General features: G+C 36.1%; 1 protein-coding gene across 2 annotated transcripts in view; it reads left to right on the forward strand.

The window, feature by feature from the left end:
• Positions 1–25,371, forward strand: part of UNC13C (unc-13 homolog C) — a 145,923-nt gene that overhangs the window by 80,186 nt on the left and 40,366 nt on the right. For both annotated transcript variants that reach the window (XM_057397818.1, XM_057397826.1), the window contains exons 16-18: positions 637–765; positions 7,314–7,447; positions 16,514–16,599. In XM_057397818.1, coding sequence (XP_057253801.1) covers positions 637–765; positions 7,314–7,447; positions 16,514–16,599 — 349 coding nt within the window. The remainder of the gene's footprint in view (positions 1–636; positions 766–7,313; positions 7,448–16,513; positions 16,600–25,371) is intronic.

Below are 25,371 nucleotides of genomic sequence, written 5' to 3' on the forward strand. Positions count from 1 at the left end.
TCTAACAGTAAAACAGGTTTGATAAATCTACTTAGCTTAGTCACTTTAGATGTTGATATCTAGGTGGTTAAGTTCTGAAATATATTTTGAATGGGATGGTACACATTAATATTGCTGGATGAAAATACAGAAACACAAAGCAGCATTTGTTGCAATAGCGTCTGATTTCACTGTGTTAGGCATTACCTAAAGAGAATTAAAATAATGCATTTAGTTGAAGTTCAAATTGGAGTCAAAGTGTAGTAAAAAGCTGAACCCTTTGCTTTAAAAACCAAAGAGTTAATTGGCTGATACTCAGAGGAAAGCACATAATTTGTGGTTTAATTACTTCCTAAATAAAGGAAAAATCTTTAGGTTTTCCACTGCAGGTGGTTGTAAACCCTTGGGCATTTATGTTTCTTTCATCTATGAATCATTTCATAAAAATAAAACAGTGATACAATCTACTTGTTTAAGAATGTGTTTTAAAATGTCTTTAAACTGTTCCCCTTAAGTCAATGCAATCATAAATATTTTTACCGTTATATTTCAACACTTTTCATTCCCGCATTACAGAACTACATTCATTGCAACACTTGGATTTTTTTGTGTTCAATCTAATTCTGATATTCTGTCATTTCTGAAATACTTTATTAGGTACTTGAATTGCAGAGTCCACCTCGAGCCAGTACTGTGGTGAAGGATTGTGTAAGAGCCTGCCTGGACTCAACTTATAAATACATTTTTGACAATTGCTATGATCTGTACTCCCAGTTAGTGGATCAGGTAAGGCATATATTGACTTCTTTCATGCTATTGCTCATTTGTTATTGTTAATTTACCATAGGTAAATACAAAGCATTTCAGTGTCCTTCATACCAAAGCACTCAGGTTATTTTCATTTTATTTGTGTGAGAAGGGGCAATGTTTCATAAGTAAACCCACAGATGGCTAGGAACTCTAAAATGTTTAACAAGCTGAGTTTCAAAATGAACATGCTAACTCATAATTTAGTCATCACATTGGACATGACTATAAAGTTGTCCAGTGGCTTTAGAGAAGATAACATTAGATTGATTACTGTTCATTTAGGATCCGTAATTGGAAATTATTTTTTTTAATCTAATATTTCATTTTGGTAGCTTTAGAAAAGAAGAATTATAATTTGTTAAAAATGATAGATTGTCTTTCTAGCCTTATATTTTAACACCTGTGAGGCATACTTGGATCCGAGCAAATAGCTGCTTCAAGAAAGCACATGATAATTCTGTAACTTTTCTTGATATTAGTCCATCAGGCCAAACTGTCAATGCAAAATAATTATAGCATTTGTTGTATTCCAAATGCTGTGCAAAAGCCTTGACAACTATTAGAATTGTAGAATTAGAGAATGGTTTATTATTTTTTTATTTATCTACAGTATGGCCAGCGTTTATGCTATAACTAATGTTACAATTAAGAATTTTACCTGCAAAATTATACAGCTGTCAAAAATGAGCATCACTGCTTTATCACGTTACCTGTTCTTTACTTTTGCCTCCTGGGTGGTACACCGGAAAAATTGTATTTCAATGACTATTCCAGCTGTGAAAAGTATTTGCATATTTGCTGTGTAGTATCTAATAGATAAGAACAGTCATACTACGTGATACCTAAGACATTAAATTTTATCTGAAAGCACATTTCACTTGAATCCAAAATATGAATTTCTATATTTCGGGAGAGGCAGTATATGCTATATATTCAACACTTCTGAAACGAGAATTTATTTTCTAATGTTGGATTCCTGTTACATGAAAGAACTTACCTTTGTCTCCCAAGCTTTGAACATAAGTGTTTCTCACCAGCACTCACAGGCACTTCATGCTCAAGTGCTTATATGAGTGTTTATTCTTCAACAGATTATATTGTAACCTGAGTGGCAGTATAACAATAAGGAGGAAGCAGCAGCTCCAGACATCACATCTGCTTGTCTCATAAGGTGTTCTGTTTTCCTGCTAACATTTACCATTTACTCTGCAGCAAGTTGATTTTGTCTGTTAAATATAATATGAGCTGTTGCTAGGCTGGGTGCAGAGTTTCTCAGCAGATGATATCCATTTTAGTAAGCAGTTAAAAGTGAAGTAATCTTACTTCTGCACAGCATTATGATATCTGCAAATGCTTATCTGTATAAAAAATTTTTTCTACTGTTTTCTATGACTCCATAAAGTAGTTTTTAGTCTATTTTAGTAGATGGTTTAAAATTGCAGGGATATTATAGCCTTAGTGTTTGGTAGAGAATGTAAAACAGTTTTAAAGTAATGCATCTCCAATTTTTTGTTTGTTTATTTTTGAGCAGGATGGGCAATGTTATTGTTTTGGTTTTCTCTTACGCAGCTCAATAATAGTCAGTATGTCCTGAAATAAATAAATAAATAAATAAATCCACAGATATTCACTCCATTGGAAAACTGAATTAACTGCATTTCACTATATTTATATGCTGCTTCTATTCTCTTTCAGCAAGATTTCCAGTGGGTGAGTTTGTATGTAGAAGCTGTAAGCAGACAAGTGTCTATAGTTACAGTCGCTAGGAAGTACAAGAAATTTTAGTGAAAATGTGCAAAAAGCGACATTTAAAATTAAGATAAATAGACCACACTGAAAATATCAATAACAGTAATCGAACAACAATCATATATGAACTTAATTACAGATAGTAAAACTTTGTTTCACAGCAGGTGGGAGGCAGTTCTGAGAAACATAATCTAATTAATCTAGCTTTAATAGATAATATTACCAGCTAAATTTTGCATCAACTCTAAGTTTGTACACGTAAACTGCCTTTTAATTATCCTCATACAGTTTGCTACCATTGTATCTGTATGTGCGTTTAATTTTAGGAAAAGCTGAGCATACAGCTGTTGGAACCTATAGCTTTGAAGGTTTCCAGTGAATCCAGGGGAGCTGCAGACTGGCTTGTGGTAACACTGTTATAATAATGAAGCTGTAACCAATCTTGTAATTAACATTTCATTAACCTTCTAGCCAAACCCCATAGTCAGACTACACCAGATTCCACCCTCAAGCCTTCTTCATTAACTATTCTCTTAGCTTATGTCCCCTTCTGGTGAGGCCTCCTCCTCTCAGAGAGAGGAAAGGAGTTCATCACCATTCATGGTGGTGCAGCACAGGACATTCATGTTTTAGCTGCACAGCTGAGATTTGAGCTATGAGTAGTGAGAACCGAAATGGATGAACCCCAAAGCAACAAGAAGTGGTTCATATGTAGGTCACCACCTGCTCTCACTCGGGGGAAAGACTGGCAGCTGTTGTCCTCATGGCTCATTTCTTTCCTGAATCATGTTGTGGATGATGTTATGAAAAGGTGGAACCCAACACAGTCTACTTACACAGTAGTATTTCCATCTTGGCCTATAGTGGTAGGTTCCTGCATGTTATATATGCTATCTTTGTAACTCATGTTAACCACCTGCTGCAACCAGAATTCTCGGAGATGCCTGCCACAGTATTTCTAGAAAATATATTCAATGTCGGAATGTGTGTGAATGTATTGTTCTATTTTCAGCCCAAAATCAGACAGTGATGAAATTGAGGGTGCTCAAGCTGGCATTTTGAGAAATCTATCACTATAAGAAAAGTAACGAGTAAACTGCAAAATATGCTCAGCAGTCCCCACTGCCTCATTTTATTACTCTCTATCTTTGTGTCAGAGAGACAATCACCGTTAAAAAGCAAATATCTTTCAACAAAATATCACCCCTGGGGAGCAGCTCTATTTCCTGGAGTGAAGCATGGTAAATGCTGACAGTATGCAAACGTGTCATACTAGTTTCACACCAGAATGCGAAGAACAGCTAGTGTCAAAAAAAAAAAGCAATACAGATAGTAAAACATGACATCTTGACAGTCTTACTGACTCGTATATTACTGTCCTCATTTGAGACAAAGCACTTTGATGGGGAACTACTTAATTCCTTATACAGCAGATGTAGTATTTCCTCTTTAATTAACACTGATCTGAGTGAAGAGTTAGCTGCTGTGTATTGCAAATAAGAATGCTTTGAAAAAGTAGGTTTGGAAGCATTTTGGAAGCTTTCTGAGTCAGCTAAAAATATGTCACTGTTTCTGTTTTCTCAAGAAAACAAAAAATAATCTTAAGTCTTGGCTGACACTCACAATGACCAAAGTCCCTTCAGTAATTCTTTTTGCAGTCTTCTCCACTGGGTGAAACCAATGACATGCAAATCAAGCTCTTTCTGTTCTCTGAAGAGTTCTTGATCAGTACAAATCATTTCATGACTGGCAGCACCAGTATGAGAGAAAAAAACACTGGGATACACTCTGTTTGACACCTGCTCTGCAGAATAGTATTGAAATTCTACCTTATTTTGGAGACCTTTCCTTTTGTCAGCTCTGTGTGTTGTCACAGAAGACCTTAGCAACTAACTAAGTAGTTCTGGAGCCAGGTGTTAGGCAGCCATAGCAACACAGTGCTTTTACCTTGTGATGTATCCCTTCTTAGAGCTTAGATTTGCTGTACTTAAATGTAAGTACCTGGTCAATTTTTCAACTGGAATTTGGGAACCCAAGGCATTTGGTTGCTTCTGAAGGTGTATCTCTGTTTCATTAATAGAAAGGTAAAAAATGTGGTAGATTATTAATTTCTTATAGAAATACTATAAGAATTGAATCATGAAGTGTGCAATCTGTGATCTCCAAACACATTCAACAGTATGAAGTGGGAAATAAAATTGTGCAATAGTGTTTAGCCCAGGAGAAGCCCTATTTTTCAGCAAAACAGTAGAGAAATTAAATATTTGTGCCTCTAAAATTGTGTTTCATTCAGAAAGTATTAAATAATAATTGTATGATGCTGTCCTCCCACTCAGTTTTTCTACACTGTTATGCGGTTTACTGTGCCTCTCAGTTCTGCTAGTAGAAACATTTTCAAGCCAATCAAAACATTTCTTCTCTCAGATTTTTTTTTTAAATGAAAATAACTCTCTTTCAAGTTGATTTTTATTCCAAGGTGGAACTTTCTTCTGTTGGTTTTGCAAGTTTGCAACTATTCAATGTAATCAAACTGCCAACGTTTTTTTACCTCAGTATAATGCTTCTGTGAAGGTGTCTGTTGTCAGAAATCATATAAAACTAATAACAATGCCAGCAATAATAGCAATTTATGTAAGAACAACTTAAATGATTCCAAGCATTTCTAACCAGTTAGATTTTTAGGATAAGGAATGGGAAGAGTATGCACTTCCATTTCAGTGCGTGAAACTGCATCTTTTAATGTGAGACTACTTTAAAAATTCCTTCTCTGTTTCAGTTTGGGTTTTGTTTTTCCAAAAAGATCGTATTGATTTCTGTGAAATACGGTTCTTGGGTAAGATGCTGAACTAAATGGGAACTGGCTTTGTCTTCTACAACTGCCTTTCAGTTGGTTTGGTTTCATTCACTAGCTTCTGAGAGAAATGGTATACTAAAAATAAATCTTTGCTATGCAAAGAATGTCTTTTAATAAAAGTGAAATGTACACCAGGGTGACATTAACGGTCAAATATTAATTTCTGTTTTGAAAAACACTCTTGTTTGCATGTGTGTTTGTCAATTGCTGGTGGTACTAGTCACACCATCCATTTTAATTGCTTCTGAGCCTCACCTTTATTTAAGTTCCTTTAGACACTGGAGCTGTAGCATCTGCAGATCAGCTGAGTATGTAGCAGTGTGATTAATGATACTTTTCCAAAATGATTCCACAGTGACCGCAAAAGCAGTTTCAGTTAAGTGTTGTTGAAATTCCCTTTCTGCCATTCTAAATGCTGTTAGTAGATAAAAGTTAATTGAGGCTAAGATAACAATTAATTCACTATGAGACTGACTAGAGTCGTCTATTCAAAGAGAGATGGGGTTCATTGAAGTGGTCGTGTTTGAACTATAAAGGTATGTTTGTACATACAGTCAACATATATTTAAAATTGCAGCATAATAGGCATGTTTATTTTCTGACTTGCTAGCTGGGTGACCCCTTTCTATCTCTGACAGTTGTGCTGAAGAGCATGTGCAGACAGACGTACCTCTGCTTGGCAGAAGTTATGTGTGTATGTGAGTGTCCATACAGAAACAAAAGCATTTGTTTTCATATTTGGTTCTGCAGTGAAGTTATTTATTTGACATTGATAAGGAATCTGATCCTTCTGCCAAGAGAACTGAAAAATACTAAGAATTCATAAATCAAAATTTATGTGTGAAGACAAAATATAGCTATAAATGAATATTTTAGGGAGATTAAAAAGCATGAAATTCTCAATAGAAGTTGGTAAGTGTTGAATGTTAATACATATTTATAACTGTAAAGAGGTGCAAAAAGCAGACTTTTAGTCAGCAGCAATAAAAAGCACTGCTATACTTACCAACTTTTAATTTATGACTGGAGAGCCATGTTGATAAGCCATGTCCTTCCTTGTGATTATTACAGAATGGGGCATCTCAGGTTCTCTGATGTGGATGTGAAACTGGTTGCAGTCCTCTTAACATACAAGAAGTATACAAGAATTGCCTTTCTGTGGATAAAAAAGGAATCAAATAACATATTGATTAGTTTTGCTCATATGTTTAAAATCCTTGGCAAAGCAATACCTTCACAAGCCTCTCCTTTGGACGTCCCTATGTACCATTTTCTAGTATTTTTATGTGTCCAAATATTTTATTTTTTCCCACTCCTACTTTGTGATGTTTTCCTCTGCCTCTCTTAAATGTACACTTTGTGGTTCTGCCAGTAAATCTGTGAGTCCCTGGGAAACCTCTGCAGAATAATTTGGGCAATAGCCTTTGTCATTTTGGCTATTAAAAAGTAAATGGAAATTCAACTGCTTCTTCATTTAAAGCAAACAGCACAACAGCTGTTAGGCCAAGTAACTTCAGTGTATAATCCAAAAGAAAACAAGAAACGTTCCTTCTCACTGACATGATCAGTATTTATTGTGTAGGATACAAACATTTGGCCTCAGCAGACCATTTTACCTGCACTTAAATGCATTTAAGAATGTATTTAATTAAAGCGTGGAAATGCACTAAAAAAACAAGGTTCTGTTCATCTTCATTGCTGATGTGGCTGTCTGTGCACTTCATCTGTTTTTTTATATACGGCTGACACAGTATGTCACACAATCTACTCTAAATTGGATAGACAGTCTGTGTGCAAAATTTCTGAAGATTCTTAATATGCCATTTTTTCCAACCAAGTAAGAAAGAATCTGTTGTTGGAAATTCCAGAATATTTTATCTAATTTCACTAGTATAAAATATATTCCATCTTGTTTTAACAGGGTAAGAAGCAAGAAGTTCCTAAAGAAGAACAGGGACCAACAACAAAGAATTTGGATTTCTGGGTGCAGCTTATTACTCTGATGATCACCATCATAGATGAAGATAAAACAGCATATACACCTGTCCTGAACCAGTAAGTAATTACTTTCCTCCTAAAAATTAAGGGTAATGGGTTTATTAAAATAAGGACAGGAAATGCACTTGGATCAGTAGTTTTATTTTAAATATAGTCTAGAAATTTGTAAAAATACAGAGTATAACATTGACACTGTTTGATGAAGACTTACTGCTCTGTTCATGGAAAGAGAATCTTTTGGTTTAGGAACATTGAAGACATTGTATATGAACCATCCCAAAAAGCTAAGGAGCGAAATATTACGCAAGAGAACTAAATGGATAAACAGAAGGGAAAGATTAGTGAAATAGCATGACAGTATTAATGTTATGATATTGGCACAGAAGATGTTCAAACCATGCTGAGACTTATCAAGGCATTATTATAGAGTTTTAGGGATTAGTATTTGTAAAAGAATAATGAACTTCACAAAATACCCTGTCCACTTTTTTGACTGGCTCAAGAGAAAGCTTAGCCACGTGGATTTGAAAATTTATAAAATGGAGATCAATATCCTGGATTTAGGTGGAAGTTGACTACTCAGAATTGAAGATGTAACAGATAAGGGAAGTACAATCAATAACCAAGACAAATCAAATAACTTATCATTGATTTACTAGTAGAGAAGAGAGAGACAATCAATAAACACAGAAAGAGGAGATAGAGTGCTGGATTTTGAAAATGAAATGTACAGGAGTAGTGCAGAGGAACATTATTATATAATTATTATTATATTATAATAATTATTAATTATAATAATTCTTATATATTAAGGCTGAGTAAACTGGTGTTGCACTAATTGAAATGTGGCACAAGAGCCTAGGGAAGATTTTTAGTTCTTTTAGCTCTTTGGAGATATTTTACAGAGAGACTGTAGAAAATCTGGGCATAGTTTAGCTGTGGTGATTTATGGAAAAGTTAAAATTTAAATTTACTTCTGTATTATGGCAAAACAATTCATAGAGGTGTCTGCAATGGCATTTAATCGAATGGTCTGAAGGAGAGCGAGAATGGGTCTTTTTCTTTCAGCCAAAATATCATAGACACTGAAGGACACTCTGTACATAAAGATGTGCTTGTCTGTTGATGAAAGGTACCATACTTTTTATGAGCCCAAAGTATAATTATGAATGAAACTTCCTGGTGATAACCAGAAGTTGGAAGAGATTTTATTGCCTTCTGATTTCTTCCTTTCCTTTGAATTAAGGAAGGATTATTTCAGTCCTGGATAATAAATACCTCTTTGTTCAGTAATTTTCTGCAGTTATCTTAGTAAGGAACAAATTCTTACCCTACAGTGGGAAGAACTTTTTCCTGTTTACTCTATTTATGCCACTTAGTGTGAAGTTCCTCTATTAGTGAAAGATCAATTCTCTGTATAACAAATACACTTCTTAATAATTTCTTCACTGAAATGAAACGGGAGTAATTGGGGTTAAGTATCCTAAAAATTGGTCTAGCTGTATAGTTAGGCAAATATGAGGGAGAAAGAAAAGGGATCTATAACAGAGTTCCTCTGACAGGATTAGGAGTTTCTCTGGAGTACAGCTGAGTGATTGTGTAATGAGTGAAAAGAGGATCAGGAGTGGCTGGAGCTGGGACAGATTAAGGGAGAGAGTTCATGTGTGTGACTTCTTTCCCATATTCACTGTCATTTTTTAAGGGTGAACGCAGGGAAGAAAGTGTCTTTGAGAAACAGGAGAAATGAGGAGCAAGAGATGAAGAGGCTGTGGGTGGAAAACCTTGAAAAACTGTTCAGAGTTGCTTTGTATAGATCATTTTAAAAGAGATGCTTCTCCTAACACAAAAGCATGTAAAAGCTGCTGAGAAAAATGACAGCCTTTTCCCCTTGCTTGCCTCAGAAAAGGAAATTGATGGAAGGAAAATGTAAGTTGAATGCATAAGAATAATGGAAAACTGTGACACCTCATTAGAATTACATGGCCTTGCAGTGTCTCAGTGGAACATTCAGACCTATATCCATTTGAATCCTGGTGTAGAAATGAGGTTACTGTAGATCCCCAGGAGGGATCCAAGCATTCTGATAGGGTTTTTCATAATGGTATAATATTACTCAGGATTTTTTTTTCTTAACCAGTTTTGGAAACCCTATTTTTATATCTGCCTTGGAGGCAAAAAAGATGCTGTGATAGAGCAGCTTGAACTGTATTGGATTACAAATCCAGATGAAACATGACATGATTCGCCTCAGAAAATATTGCAGCAACTGAAAGACCATACCAAACCATTCAGTGGGAGTTATATGAACAACCTGCAGTTATTATATGACATAAGAAAATTGAAAAGTTTGAAGGGAAAGCATGACGTCTGGTATTTAAGTTGTAGAATTCTCATTCTACTAGTTAAAACAATGTAAAATGTGATTGGAACCTGATTCACAAGCAAATCCAGGACTTCCCAGTACTTGTACACACATTGTACATACTGTGAGGCAGAAAAAAATGCTATCAAAACAAAATATCTGTTCACTTATAGGAACAACAAATCAAGAACAAAATCATCAACTGAAATACGCTTGTGTATTTGGAAATCAAGATCTCAACTTTGTGCCTCTGTACATCTTGAGTAAAAAGCTTTCTCTTTAATTGTACAGCACATAGAATAGTCATGTGTGGTGTTGTAATACAAATTTAAGGAATATAAACTATTCTGAGATTGTGCTGGCAGTTTCAGGGTTTGAAATCTGAGTTTCAGGGACTTCAGTATTCTTAAAAATAGCAAACTGAATATTTAGCACCATAAATTTAGAAAAAGCATTTTTCATTTTCAGGATAGGATTGAACTGGAGACATGCAGTACTATCTAGAATAAATGCTTTCAGGAATTATTTATGGTTTGCTTCATACACTGGCTCTTCTTGTTTTCAAGCTCAGTTCAATTTCACTCCATTGCTCTGTGGTTTTATATACAGCACTTTGTTAGAGCTACCCAGTTTGAACAGTTTTCACTATATTCTTGCTTAATTGAAATCAACAAAGGGAAGACATTTATAATTGGATACCTTTTATATGCAGTTTAGTATTTTGGGAAATAGAAGGGAATTATCATGTATGGACAACCTAATGGTTAATTTATTTCCCATGAAAACCTACTATATTCTGTTTGTCAAGAAGTTCCATCAATAGTATTGTATGGCTGACATACAAGTTGAGGATTAGAGACTGTCATGCAAATGGGGAAGGTGATTTTAATAGCCATGCTTTGGATAAACTGAAATGTTATAGTATTGCTCCAAGAACAATAGAGAAATTGGGAAAACTTATGGCCTATGAGAGAGAAATAATTGTAGCAAGAGGAAACAAAATGATTAATAGAGTACTCCCCTGGCAGTCCTCTTACTTCACTGAGAAATGTGAAAATGTGTGGCTTTTACAAAAGTTAGAAAATGTAATATGTAGAGATTTGCATGGGAAATTTCTCTCAATGTTTTGCTGCTTGGGGACCAAATTCTGAAATAGTCTGCAGAGGAAAAGTCTTTTTACTGAAAAATAAGGTGATATAAATAATGCAAAATTCCTTACTTATATAGATGCTGTAGAATTTTACCTTTGATTACCCCTTCCCTTTAATAAGTTGGCTGCTGCTATTACCATTTCGTCGTCAGCATGTGGAAAATTTTGTATGCTTCTGTTGTGTGTTAAGCTTTGTTAGCTTCTTGCATACAATAACGCTGCAACAATAACTATGATAGTTTCATAATACCCATAACTGATAGCTGTGTAATACCCATCAGTCTCTAATTGTTATAAGCATGGAAACTAGCATGAGTTTTAGAAAGGAATTTCAGAGACAGCTTGGAGTTAAGTATACATGTAGCCCCTAAACACTATATTGAACACTATATTGATTTATACAAATTAGGAAAACACATATTTTAATAAGTGCTTAGACACAGGGAACAAAAAGAAGATTGGCTCCATGACAACAGAAAATGCAAATTCTTGTATGGATTCATACACAGGAAAGAAACCCAGATTTTCTATTATGTATAGGTCTTAGATCCCAGGCTTAACAGTGCACAAAAGGATGGCATGTGTAGACTGATACACTTGTGCTTCATTACCATGATGATGAGGGATTAACCAAATTACAGCAAAATGAGCTTAATAATAACTATTTGGCAGATACTCATAATGCAGAAGACTGGAAGGAGGGTATCTCCTTTCTGTGCTGCTTTACAGCTTCCAGAGTTACAGCATCTCTGCTTTTGAGTATAGTTCATAGCTACCATGTCCTTTTAGAACAAGTTATCTCAAAAGGAAAAGGCCTTTATATAAGCTAATACTCATATGAATGCTGAAAGCTGTCCTTCCTCCAACTTGATGAAGAAATTCTGGGATTCGTACTTTTTTTCTAACAAATACATGTCTCATCTAGTCCTTCAAATACATCTTCCCATGAGAGGGGTAAAAGATTTTGCAAAGTGCAAAGAAGTCCCAGATTTCTTTCCAGGGTTTCTTTCAAAGAGTTTGACCTGAGGGAGGACTGGGGATTTACTCCAGTAATTGCATGTCTGGAGTACAGTTAGATGTTAGGGAAAAGAGAAATACATTTGTCCTTTTCTTGCCCAGACTTTAATCTGAAATCCAGGAACATGAAATACTGTTTTCATTAGGTAAGATGTGTGTGATAGGAGTCAGCACTTGTTTACATAAAGATATACCTAGATTCTTTGTTCCTTTATTACAGCAGAAATACTAGCCATCACCTTTCTCAGAATGACCACATGAGCCATTATGCTGAAGTATGGTACCCAGTAAGCTCCTTGTCTTCTATTTTTGTCACTGTGCATTTTAAAGCTACTTAGGCTATTTCTGTCTGCAGCTTATGCAATTTAGAGATGGTATCTCAGTCTTCGATTTGCAAAAATAAACCCTAGACTATCCAACCTAGTTCTGACTAACCATTGACTAGTTTCTTATGCAGTCCAGCTCTTTTTACAGTATGAGGAGACTTGATCTCTTGATCTTATCAGAGTGCTTGGTATACCCTTTGGCTTTATTTGGATTAGCTTTTGAATCCAAGCCCCAGCTTTAGCATCTATTAACATCTTGTGCACAGCAATAAATCATGCTAAGCTTGAGCTCTCTGTAATAACTTGTTTGGAATTTAATAATAATTTCAGTCCTTCCATGAAGGATGTTTTCTCATTGAGTTATCTGTAGATAAGGTTTCCCTATATCAAACCTTAGTAAGAAAAGGAGAATCAGTCATGCACGTGATTCTAATTGTTGCCTTTGTTGTCAGAGAATCAGAGAACTTCTGTGTTGTAATTACCTGAGTCTGTGATGAATTTGCCTGTGAATTTTTTTAATCTGGTGAATTTAAAAGACACTTTTGGGGGGACTTGTTTCTTCTTTATATTTTAATGCTTTGACTATTTTTTCTGCTTTCAGCTGTGTTTGTATTTTTATATATGTCAGAATTTGCCTTCAGTTGTGGTACAAATGTAGATAAGTCAGTGGTGACTTCTGTGAACTGTGACAGGACTTTCTTGAGCAGTGTCTGAGTAGTCTATGTGAGAGTCACTTTTAGGATAAGTAAAAAGAATTATATAGCTGCTTCTGACATTATTCTTAGCCAGAAAGATATATTACAGTTGAAAAAATGTTACTGCTGCTTATGACATTTGGAACCAAACTCAAGATGTGCTGGAACTATTCATAGTACAAATTGAAAGTTCTACTTACAGTTGTCAAGTGCTGATTTTAGCATTATAACATGAAGTCAGGAAGCAATGTAATATAACATGGAATTTATGAGAAACTCTCTTCCTTTTTACAATACTATTTTTAGGGTCCTCCAAGCAGTTTTAATGATGGTGCAAATGTCAAGCCTAGACTCTTTTCCTTCTTCTTTACCTATAGGTGTATAGGTGTTAGAATTAGAAAATTAACAGGATACTTAGAAGCAAAACCATCTGAACAGTTTAATATTGAAGAATTACAGGCATAATAAAATCATGTTCTGCTCTGCAGTTTACATTAGTGTTTATTGTATACATTCATGAAAAATGAGCATTTCTCATGAGGCTGATAATTCAGCCTGTCACTTTAGTCAGATATGTCTGACAGGGTATTAAATGCATCTTTCTGACAATGTGCAAGCAGGGAATGGGGGAAGACTACGACTTTTGAGAGTCACATACTTGGAGATAAGTACCAGATTTTGATTGATCACCTGAAATTTTCTATTCTTATGTGTTTCACATTTTATTTGACTATTCATGTCATAGTATGTGTATATCTATTTTTATGTATATATGCATATTATGCAAACTAGAATCCTGTCCTGGGTGAGAGGAGAACTCAGAAGGAAGATTCAAAAGCTTATATTCTCTTGCTGACTGACATTCACCTGTCATAAAATCTTGAGCAAGACACTTCTACTTTGTCATCTTCCCCATTCTCTGTCTTGTCTCTTTAAACTGTGAGTTTTGAGAGTGTGATTTTCTATTGCATACTTTAAGGTTCCTGCATAGTAATTTCTTAAATATACCATAAGCCTCTAAGCACTGCTGTAATACAAATAATAAATTATATATTATTATTACATGAGTAATCCTAGAAATATGAGTAACCAAATTGAAGTAAATGTGCTTAAAGCTGTCTGTCTCTAAGGAAAATTGTGGCAAGAGTGTTTCACAGCATATCCATACCAGATTCACTTCCCCACACTTACTACCAGCTCTGATATGAGTATTGTTCATAAATGCAAAAAGTGGGAAAGCAATGGTATCATTGTATGGAAAAGGGGATGGAATAGTGCTGAAGCCAGAGTTCTGTTGTTATAATGGGATAAGCAATTAGTTTTACTTTCTGAATCAGGATTAGTTATCTGGAACTTAGACTATTAAATTGTAGGAAACTTCTATAGAAAAAAAGAATAGCTGAACCATGGTAAGCTCTGTGATGCTAACGCTTGGAAAAGTGCATTTTATGAGTAATATCACAGCACAGTGAGATCTACAGGCATATTAGGTAATAGTTTAGTAACATGTTAAATCAATTTCACTGGCTGAACTGTCCACATTATATTACTAATTTTGGACAAATTAATATTCTATTATTAGAGTCTCTGACGAGTACACCTTACAGGTAGGATAGCTACTATGAGGTAAACTAATTGCATGAGAAAAGTACTAAAACACAGCGGTCTTTCTGTTGTGTGATCATTTTTGTCACAGTGACCTCCTGCTAAGAGGCCACTGTGTTGGAAAAAAATAAATAAGGTATATGGGAATGGCAGTCAACCCTGCAGGGCTGGATACAAAAATGTACCCATGTAATGATAAAATTGCAAATATCCGCATCTTCTGCATTGCATAGAAGGATTTCATTGGTATGTCCAGTTGATGATTATATTTCATCAGTTTATATTTCTCAGGGAAATAGAAATGGGTATCTCTGGGTGTAAATTTCAGGTTCCAAATTAAAGTCAGGTGGGTTGAATCATAATGCTGGGTCACACTACGGTAGTTCAAGCAACACAGTGAAAAGACAATTGCAGTTTATGCATGCATACGTTTTCACAAGTTAAAATATAGACACATAAACATAGCATTAATCAAATAAATGCATTTTTATCAGACTCAGCCTTCCGTTACAGCCAGCTTTGCATTATGGACAAAGTGTTAGGTCAACTGTCCACAGAGCTTCAAAGTTCAAGTCTGGTGCTAATAGAGCACTTGGACTGTAGTGCAGGTAAAGAAATCAACATTTGACCTTTTGAATAACAATTAATTTTGTGTTAACAGAATTAATCAAAGTTCTGTAATTTTGCAGCCATTAGCATAAAGAAAGTGTATCAGTGACTGAGATAGCAATCATTTCATATGAATGCGGCAGAGCTAATGAGCTGTGTAAGTAATTTTTCTTTGCAGATATGATCTGGGTCAAACATGTCCCTGGAAAGAATATGATACTTAGGTTATATTGCTATCACTTTAAAGTTGCACATTATTCTCATTCTTTCATGGACAAGACCTTTAAAATTTCTTACATTTTTGCAAATATTATTACAGAATACTTTCTGAATTTGATCAATGCTTCAATAAAAGGTCAAAATACTTTGGATCAAATTCTCTGCTAGTCTAAAGTGGTGTAGTAAACTCAAGACAAAAGCCACACAGCTCTGTGTTTCTTATGAATATGGTCTTTGATGATTTTATGTATTCATAGTAAAGTGCCAGTGCATTCATATAGCTCTTGCTGCACCACTGTAGTATAAACAACTGGTTTACTGCTCAAAGGTTCTGTGCAGTACTTTCTGATCTTTAGCTGTGTCATGTGGTATGCTTCTGTGCCCTGAGAACTGCTCACATTAATCTTAGTCCCACACCTGCAGTAAGGACAAAGAACTGTCTTTAAGTATAATGTGAAACATACAATGTCTGTCATCAAAATGTCAGCTTCTGCTAGTAGCTAACAGTGAAGATGGTGACTGAAAGGTTAGAGCTTTTCTTTTGCATACAGTAAGAAGCAGCTTGGTTCTATGAATAAGTTGTGGAAAATACTTGATAGCAGCAGGAAACAGCTGAGAAGGCCTCTTTTTCAAAGGTGACATGAAGCATAATACCAAAACTAAAATTTTGAATTGAAAGTATGTATTTTTCTACCTTTTGAAAGTCTTCAAACACTGAATTGGATTCAACTACTATAAATCAGTATAGCAGCAAGAGACAGCTTCACTATTTTCCAGCGTAATAAGAGAATTAAGAAACAATAGCTGCTGAACACCTGTGCCACCTATTTCAAGTTTTTAATAAGCCATCTGATTTGTCCAAAGTTGAGGAGTTATCTGCAAAATAGGTGGATGTTTCTTGATTTTGAAATGTCATGTGGGGGAATTATTACAACATTCAACCATTGCTTAGGCCCCTGACATTAGACTAAGGGAAGTTTTTATTTCCGTTTGGATGGTTCATATACTTGTACAGAACACAAAGTGTACCTTAAGTGCATACTAGGGGAATTATTTTGTGGAGATATTTGCCTTTCTGCTGTGCAGCAGTAAGCATAATTCTTAGCAGCAGGTGAACTGATGTAATGTGATTGATTGCAGGTTCCCTCAAGAGCTGAACATGGGAAAAATCAGTGCTGAAATCATGTGGACTCTGTTTGCCCAGGACATGAAATATGCTCTAGAAGGTAATTAGAACAAACTATTAATTACACTAGAGAGTTCACAGAGACTGATTTCCACTGCAAATGACACCTGGCATCAGATTTCTGCGGGTGGTATGAGCTTCCTGGAGTACTTCTTTATGTTTCATAAACCAGTGGAAAAAAAAAGAGTTTTAAAGGAAGAAAATCATTGCACTGTGACTGTCTGAGTTATCTGTGGAAGGACACAAATGAACTGTAACGCTCCCTTACTCGTACTTATTTTTGCAGAATAATAAATGATGGCATTAGCTGAAGTTTGCCAGTTTTCTTTATCTGTTAAATGGATTTCAAGTTTCAATGTGAGAGAAATGCAAGAGAATCTTGATTTCCATCAGGCATAAAGAGCATAGCTAAGATGAATTGGAAAATCATCTTATTTTCCAATCTGAAATTTGGAAAATTTTTGAGAATTTCTGAAATCTGTCAGATCTGAATTTTATCAGAAAAGTTTTCTTTATTGTAAGATATGTAATAATATCCATTCTGTTCATCTTGTATGTGTGCAATCTTTACAGTGTTTATTTACAAAAAGGAAAAAAAAAGAAGTATATCAGAAACCAGTTGTAAATCATTAGTGCAGTTTATAATCTCATGGTCAAACCCAACATGAGGTGAAAGGCATTACAATATAAAGCACTGGGTTCTTTTAAAGCAAAATAGAATTTTTCCTTATCCTTTTATAAAAAGTGTTATTCAGCGAAAGAAAGGATTTATAGTGCTAGCCAATTTTATTTTTTTTTTTTACTACCACAGAAGCAGAAATTGCTAACTGTGATTTTTAAGTAAGCAAAACTCAAATCTTTAGTTAAGCCTGCAACTGAAAACAGAGCAAGTCTGCCAGTGGTGAACAGAAAGTGTGTGGTTCAGTTTAAACAATGATGCAATTCAACAGGCATAAAGGATTTAAAAAAAAAAAAAAGAAAGAAAGGAATATCTGAAGATTAATTTTTACATTATTTGCTCTAGGATGCCTTTGAATGTAGAGTTATGCTCTGCACACAGGCATCCCTGAGCACCCCAGTGCTTGTAGTGGTTTAGCCATTGAACTATGAACATTCTGTACTGCAACAAGATAATTCACAAAAGATAAGTCACTGTTTGCTAAGTAAGAGCATGCTGATCATTCAAAAGGCAGCTTCAGATGAAGCTGTGGCTTGTTACTTGGTTGTAAAGAATAGAAAAGGAAACTCTTAAGAGCTAATTATGCAATATCTGAAGTGTGGATGGTTGGGCTGGATCAGGAGTTTAAAACAAATGTTAACGGTAGTATCCTAATTTGGCAGAGAGAGATATAGAGGACTCTTTAGGAGGCACTTGACTTTCTATGTCTATTCCAAACCAGTCCCTGCTTATGGTCTCTTCTCTGTGTCGCTGTGGATACTGTCTTTCTGAGGAGACTAAATGCCATGTTTGTCAGTAGTCACTCCTGGAATCAGTAGTGAAACAGTTCCTGTGTATGCATAATAATTAGAGGAAATTGAAATTAATTATAAATTATTATAAGTACACATAATTTCACCTTCTATGGTTTCACTCCTAAACAGGAAACTCAGTAAACCTAGTCACAAATTATAGATCAGCATGCTGTTCCTCTCTCTAGCTTTGCTGGTTTTAAAATCATTAATTCTTTCCATAGATATTCTACAAGCTGAGTTTGATTCTCCAGTTGTCAATAGCAGTAAGTTTTTGGGTTTGTTTTTTTTATTCAAATTCTACAAAATTTGGAGCAAGCCCTTAAATATGGTCATGCTCAATCCTCATGGTTTTAATAGAATTCATTAAAATGCATTGCATTCTGCTATGCCAGTTTCGCCTTCCAAGTTACTAACATAGGCTACCATCTGTTCATACGTAGTGTCCAGGGCTGTGATTGCAATCTTTGCCTGATTCAATTTAGTATTAATCTCCTGAAGCAGCATCTTTTGTGATATGAAGTTTATTTCTTTCTGCATTCAATCAAGAAACGATGATATAGTCCAACATTTTTTTTTGCTGAAGTATTGCTGATGTGATAAAAGATTAACTCATCCGAGATCCTGTTTCTGGTTTTTCCCACCTTATATATTCTTGAGTATATTCAGCACTCTGATCATCTTAAATTCATGAAATGAGGATGTCATAACATCATCCTCTATCAGAAGACCAATAATGGAACATTCAGTTTACATTCTTTTTTCCTGAGAGCAGCTCAGAATGGCTGTTCAGACTACATCCTCTCAATGTACAGCTGAATGCTTCCTCTACCTGCCCAGGGGATGTATGGAGCTGCAGCTGCTGCTGGGGAGAATCATAGAATGGTTTGGGTTGGAAGCAGCCTTAAAGCTCATCCAGTTCCAACCCCCTGCCATGGGCAGGGACACCTCCCACTAGAACAGGTTGCTCAAACCCTTGTCCAACCTGGCTGATTGCTGCTTTTCATCAGTGCTGCTAACCTTTGCAACAGGAGCCAACAGGCCCAGTAAGCCAGGCACCAGACGTCATTGCACCCATCTTCCTTGTCTTCTCCCTTGATTGTTGCTCAGAACAGTCTAGCTGGGAGGCTGCTGGTGTGACATGGACAGGATAGAGGGACCAGCAGCTTTCACAGCAGTGGCCTTTTGCTAGGAAAGGCTACAGCAGCTTCATGTCTCCGAGTACAAAGGAGCGTATTTGTATGTGTTGTATGTGACAGGGTGGGTGGCTGCTGTCTCGGGAAACAGCTTCTTTTGGGATAAGGGAGGAAAGGACATCCAAAAGCACAGTTCAGGTCTCTGTAGCTGCCGAGGTCAGGGCTACACTGTGACAAGCTGACGTGCTTTGCAGACAAAACTGTACTAAAATCTGGTATTGGTTCATAATTTCATTCTAGATTTTCTTCCATATTAAATAACAACGCTTAGCCTTTGTGTAGTAATAAAAGTTTTATGCAAACTTTAATAGATTAAGTTCACTTTAGTTGCGATTCTTTTCTGACCTAAGGAGTTTCAGATTATTTTTGTATATAGATTTTGCATTTAGAAAGTATTGAATATTTGTCCTTGAGAACTGACTTGATTAGATTTGGCCCCTTCTTTTTATTTATAAAGCAGCAGTGATTTGCATGGTAGATGATACATAGTTGTTTGCCATTTAGCTTACACAAGTATATTCTATACCTGAACTTATAGGATATTAATATTTTTGTACTGTCTGGTCCTCAAATTAATCTATATTTATGGTACAAACAAGAACAGGGAGAGAATTTCACCAGCAGTGCAAGTGATTTGTTAGTGACTTCATGTGGTAAGAAGTCTTTTCCTTTCCAAGTATGGAGCCATAAAGGTTAAAAGATGAGGAGAGAGTAATGAGCTGAAATTAGACATGCGATTACAAAATTATCTTTTTTTATTCTATGTCCTCGGAAATGTCTTTTTTCAGGTCTTTCATATCGCTAACTTCTGAATAGGTCAGATCAAGTGTCCAGAGCTATTCGGTCTGTTAGAGAACATTCTAATTGCTGTTGTCAGGATAATATAATTCTGGTAGTGGTCAGAAGTCAAGACCAGGATCAGGCCAGAAATTAATTAGCTGCTGTGTAAATACAGCAATAGACAGTCTCAGCCCTGCAGAACTGTTTCTGAAGTGTCAGGTCTTATAAAAATAGGAGAAGAACAAGAGAATCATTACACCATTTTATGCATTTAATGAGGGTTTGGTTTTGAGTTTGTTGCCTTCAATGCATAAGCAGGTATCGTCTTCCTGTTTCTCTGACAGACCCTCTTTCATGACAGACTGATAAAGTGATTTGAAAGAGAAGAGGCAGATCTGTGAGTTGATGCTGAGCACAGAGAGACAGCATAGGAAAAAAAAACAAAAACGCTAATGCTGCCCAGGGAAAAGTCATCCCATTTGGTGGCAGATTTCAGCTCTGTTTTCACTCCAGCTTTACAGAGTTCCCCTTAGGACACAATATAGCCTTGGCTTAGAGGGGACTACCAAGATCGGGGTGGGGGGTGAGGCTGCAGTTACGGAAGGCAGAACAGGGAAGCATCCCTCAGAATATGCAGGGTTTCATCGGTATCAAAACATGAAAGGTTCTTATTTTGGTGAATCTCATTCTGCATTCACACATTTGATAGAATCACAGAATGGTTTGGGTTGGAAGGGACCTTAAATACCATCTAGCTCTAGATCTGTCCCTCTAGAGCAGGGACACCTTCCACTGGAATAGGTTGCTCAAAGCCTTGTCCAACCTGGCCTTCAACACCTCTGGGGATGGAGCAACCTGTTCCAGTGCCTCACCACCCTCATAATGAAGCATGTCTTCCTGATAGCTGATAAAAATCTACCTTTTTTTAGTTTAAAGTCATTCCCTGTATTTCCTATCCCTATATGTCCTTGTAAAAAGATCCTCACCGGCTTTCTTGTTGGCCCCTTTAGGCACTGGAAGCTGCTCTAAGGTCTCTGGAGCTTTGTCTTCTCCAGGCTGAACAAGGCCAACTCTCTCAGCCTGTCTTCCTAGGAGAAGTGCCCTCTGATCATCTTTGTGGCCTCCTCTGGACTCTCTCCAGCAGGTCCACATCCACATACATATTACATCCTCATTTTTCCAGAGATGTGAGGAATAAAGGGTCACCCATAGTCTCTTGGACAATTCAGAGAGATTTTAAAGGCAAAGACAAGGAGATATTACAATTAAAGTGAATAATGAACCTCCCTTTGGCAGATAATTAATGATTGAATGTGACATGATTGGAGGAGGAGGGGAATTAGAAATGTTCTTTGGTCAGCATAACAGACAATGATTTTAATAAGAGTAGCAGCTATATACTGTAGGAACTGGAGGGCTGAGCTTTGCAAGTATGAGAATCCACTAGAGTACCTATCCTGTCCAACACAGATCCCCAGGCTTGCCAAAAAAAGCACTGCAGCCATACTAAGTGGCATTAGTTTGTTGATGTTAATTAGACCCAGTAATTAAGACAGATAAAGCGGACAGAACTGTTCCCAGGAGCTAAGTTAATATTTCTTCGTGGCATTGTATTGTGCTGTGTCAGTGTGTCATCTTACTTGGAACTACCTCAGAGATCTCTAGCATGCCACAACCTTGTATTTGGAGGCATGATCACTCTATCATTTGGTGATTCCCTAACTCATTTTCTTTGATTTTTACATACTGAACCATAATCAGAACAATAAGTGCTAATGGGTGTTTATACTGTAGTAGAAGTCCACTTTAATCTTAATAAGTTAATGCTTTATATGTCTGATTGTAGGTGTATTCGCAGTGCGAGAGGTTACTACAAAAAACGTAGTAGTGCGTCAGCGACTGACCGACTTCATTATTTAGTCTTAAAGTTGTCGCCTAATAATATTGCCTCATATATTTATAATAAAAGCTCTTGCCTTATTTAACCTTCTTTTAATGACTGAATATTAATCTTGTTCTGAAACACTGTCACTAGCTCTTGCCAGACAGTCAATTATTGTAAAACATTTGTGTATAAACTTTTCCTGAATGCTTCCTAATTCTGCGCAAGACAATTTTGCTGGTGCTCATATAATAGTACTACTATGCTAGAAAGGTTATTAGACTGTAAATGGTGCTTTAAATGAATCCTACATTGATTATTAATTGGGATTATTATTAATCCTTTCCACAAACCAAGAGTTACATATGCAAGAAAGGGAGGAGCGTTATGTTCAGGTGAAGGGCATGCATATCACCTATAGGAACAGGAAGAGAACTCTGGTTTACACCAAGGGGTATAAGTCAAGACTTCCTCTATAGTTTATTAGGTATATCAGTCCAGAATAATAATTTGCCTCTTTCTTCCTGTCCTTGATTACTGCTCTTCACCGGTAAGGTGATACAACTTCATTGCAACTCTGTTTACAAAAACTAGACTTACGGCTTTTGTCTGAAATAATTCTATGGGTGGGCAAAGAAAAACAGAAAAAGAAATCAGGCAAAATTGTGACTGAGTCCCCACAGAAAGCAACTTAAAGGACCTGCATTGTTTAGTGCAGTTCTGCATCCGCTGGCTGGAGAAAACGTTCATCCTCTTCCTCCTGCAGGGTATTCTCCATATGCAGTCCTGTAGTCCAGCAGCTAGGGCTTGAATTTCCCTGTCCTGTTTCTTGAGGGGTTTCCTCCCCTTATCTCTGTCAGAGTGAAGCTGCATGAATTCTGTGAGATAATCAAGCTGTGAGTCCGCTTACTGTTTGAACTTCTTCCCTTTCAGAAACAGTAACCAACAGTAAAACAAAGTATTCATCAGGTACTATAAAATATTTGAGTAAAAGAAAATTTGAAATAACAAGCACCCCACATGCCATCCTGTCTATTCTTAAACTTCACTCTAAGAAACTTGTAAAAGCTTTCCTCATACAGCAAAGAACTGTTCTTCTCCCAGCCTCCTGTTTTATTATGTTGAAGCCTTATACTTTCAGGACTTTTCCACATACAGATTATGCATTACTGTAATTTTTTGCCCTATAGATACTAAGGTAAATTTGATACCAGTTCCAGCACCCCCAGGGAAATAGGATAAATCTATTAAAAGCTTGTTTCCACATTATCTTTTAATAAGCTTAAGTGCAATTTGCTGGGTAACAATTAGAGAGCACCTCTGTGTTTTGGCACTTGCTCTGCTGTACAGGCAGAGCCAGATACACCACAGGTAATTATTAAAGCGTGGCCTCACATTTATCTTGCTGCTTGATTCTTCCTGCCTGGTACTTCATTCTACTAATTGCTTATAAAGTGCTACCATGCCTGTTTGGTAGTGTTTTATGCTCATTTTGCACTCTTGTGACAAGGCAAAGAGCAGAAAATTAAAGATTTACTTCATGAAAAGGTACACTTTTTGTAAAAAAGAAACAATAAGTAGATGAAAGTAAGTTGTCATAAAAACTGCACTGAAGATGCAATGCGGAGTATTCAGTAGTTAAGACTCAACATGACTAAGGCTGCCTTTATTACCTTTATTCTATTTTCCCTCCCAGATTCAAGCATTATAATATAGCATTTAATTATGTGATAATGTTTCCCAAGAAGCAGTGGTTTCCAAGCATGTATATTGTCTTTATTTTCAATTTTTGTACATGTTAGAGTTTTATGGGAGTCTCATCAATGTAAATTGGATTCTTACACCAGGATTACTTTCCCTCTTTTATTACTTTGATTATGTGATTACTTTGAGTAAATGTTAAAACTTCCTTATGGAATACTTGAAACTTCCATCATATTCTTCAGAATCGGGGCTTTAATCATCACCATAGACCTGGTATCTGATAGGATGGACCATTTCTTCTGCTCCATTCATCGCTTGCAATTTCTTAGGCTTTCCATGGTCAATTCACATACAGAGCAAGAATTCCATTAACAGAAAAAAGCACGATTCAGATTATTTCAGTCCTTGGGATCCTTGGAAGGGCTCATTTCCGTCTCTAATCGATAGTAGTTGTGTATATCCAATGACAGAATTTTGTCTCCGAGTGTTTGTTCTTTGAATATTATTGATCTGTTTAGCTTTCATGTGCATAAATTTCACTCTGCTGTGGTGCTGAAGGGTAAATGTTATACTGAAGTTGATCTTATTATTTGCTGTATAGGTGTTTGTTGCAAGCAGGACAGAACAAGTTTATGTATATCTGTTTATGTAAGCTCTATATTTTATATCCTGAGTTGCCCTGTTGGTGATATACCCATCCACTTTTCTGGAACTTTTCTGGAGTATTTGGCTGTGAAGTAGTAATTAATTGAAGAGACTAATAGGCTAAATTTTCAATGAAGAAAAAAAGCTACTAAGTAATGTTAAGAAGATCTCAAAGATAATTTGATTAAAGTAATTTGGAATACTTAGACAATATAACCTAGTGGGTAAAAACAGTAAATGCAGAATTTTGTGGTAGAAAATAGGGTTGTTTGGAGCAGGTTCACACATCCCTCGTGATCTTACATGTTGCATCTCTTAGATGGTATGTAATGTTTGTATTTGGTGTTCACCAAGTTCCCATAAGCAGTTTACCACACACAGAAAGCAATGTGAAGCTCTGCCTTTACAGACACTGAGCAGGTGGCCCTGAACTCACTTGCGTCTGCTGTGAAACATGAATCAAAGCAGAGCACTCTGAGCAAATGGCCTCTCACTTTGAGTGCTCATCCTTGAATATAAAGGGCAATGCCGTATCAGCTTTTAAAGTGCACTGTATTAAGGATTGATTAGACCACTTACACTGCAGGCAAGAAGACAAAAAATAACAGTAAATCTGTTTTTTTCTAACAATTCAGAACAAGACAGTCTGCCTTCCTGCCCTGGTCCCTCTTCAGTAAGGAAATATGACTGTGTGGTTAAGAAGTCTTTGAACAAGATCTAGACTGCCTTTCATAATTTATGTATGTTCCCTTAATAAATCTTCTTGGTCTCACTATCTCTCAGTTTCCCCTTTGTATAATGTAATAGTGCAGCTTAATCACCTCATAGAGCTGTTCAAGGTGTAATCCATTATGTTTGTGAAGTGTTCAAAGACATTTTGATGAAAATTTCCAAGTAAATGCAGAGGAAAGATTGAATGTGTGGAAGTTGCTTATGAAGGACACAATATATTTTTAAAAGGAAAAGTAGTGGGGGTTAGTTGTGAACCAATTGTAAGTGCAATCCAAAAAAGGAGGTAATGACAGAAGCTTATTGTATTCATCATGACACAGAGACCTTTCAGAAAGGCCAGTAGTGTTTCAAATTACCAAAATCAATGTAAATTATACATAAATATCAATTAGTTGTGTCCTGC

The sequence above is a fragment of the Pezoporus wallicus genome, unplaced genomic scaffold (genome assembly GCF_028554395.1).
Source record: "Pezoporus wallicus isolate ANWC-B61680 ecotype Strahan unplaced genomic scaffold, APGP_CSIRO_Pwel_v1 contig_3952, whole genome shotgun sequence".
Taxonomy (NCBI): domain Eukaryota; kingdom Metazoa; phylum Chordata; class Aves; order Psittaciformes; family Psittacidae; genus Pezoporus; species Pezoporus wallicus.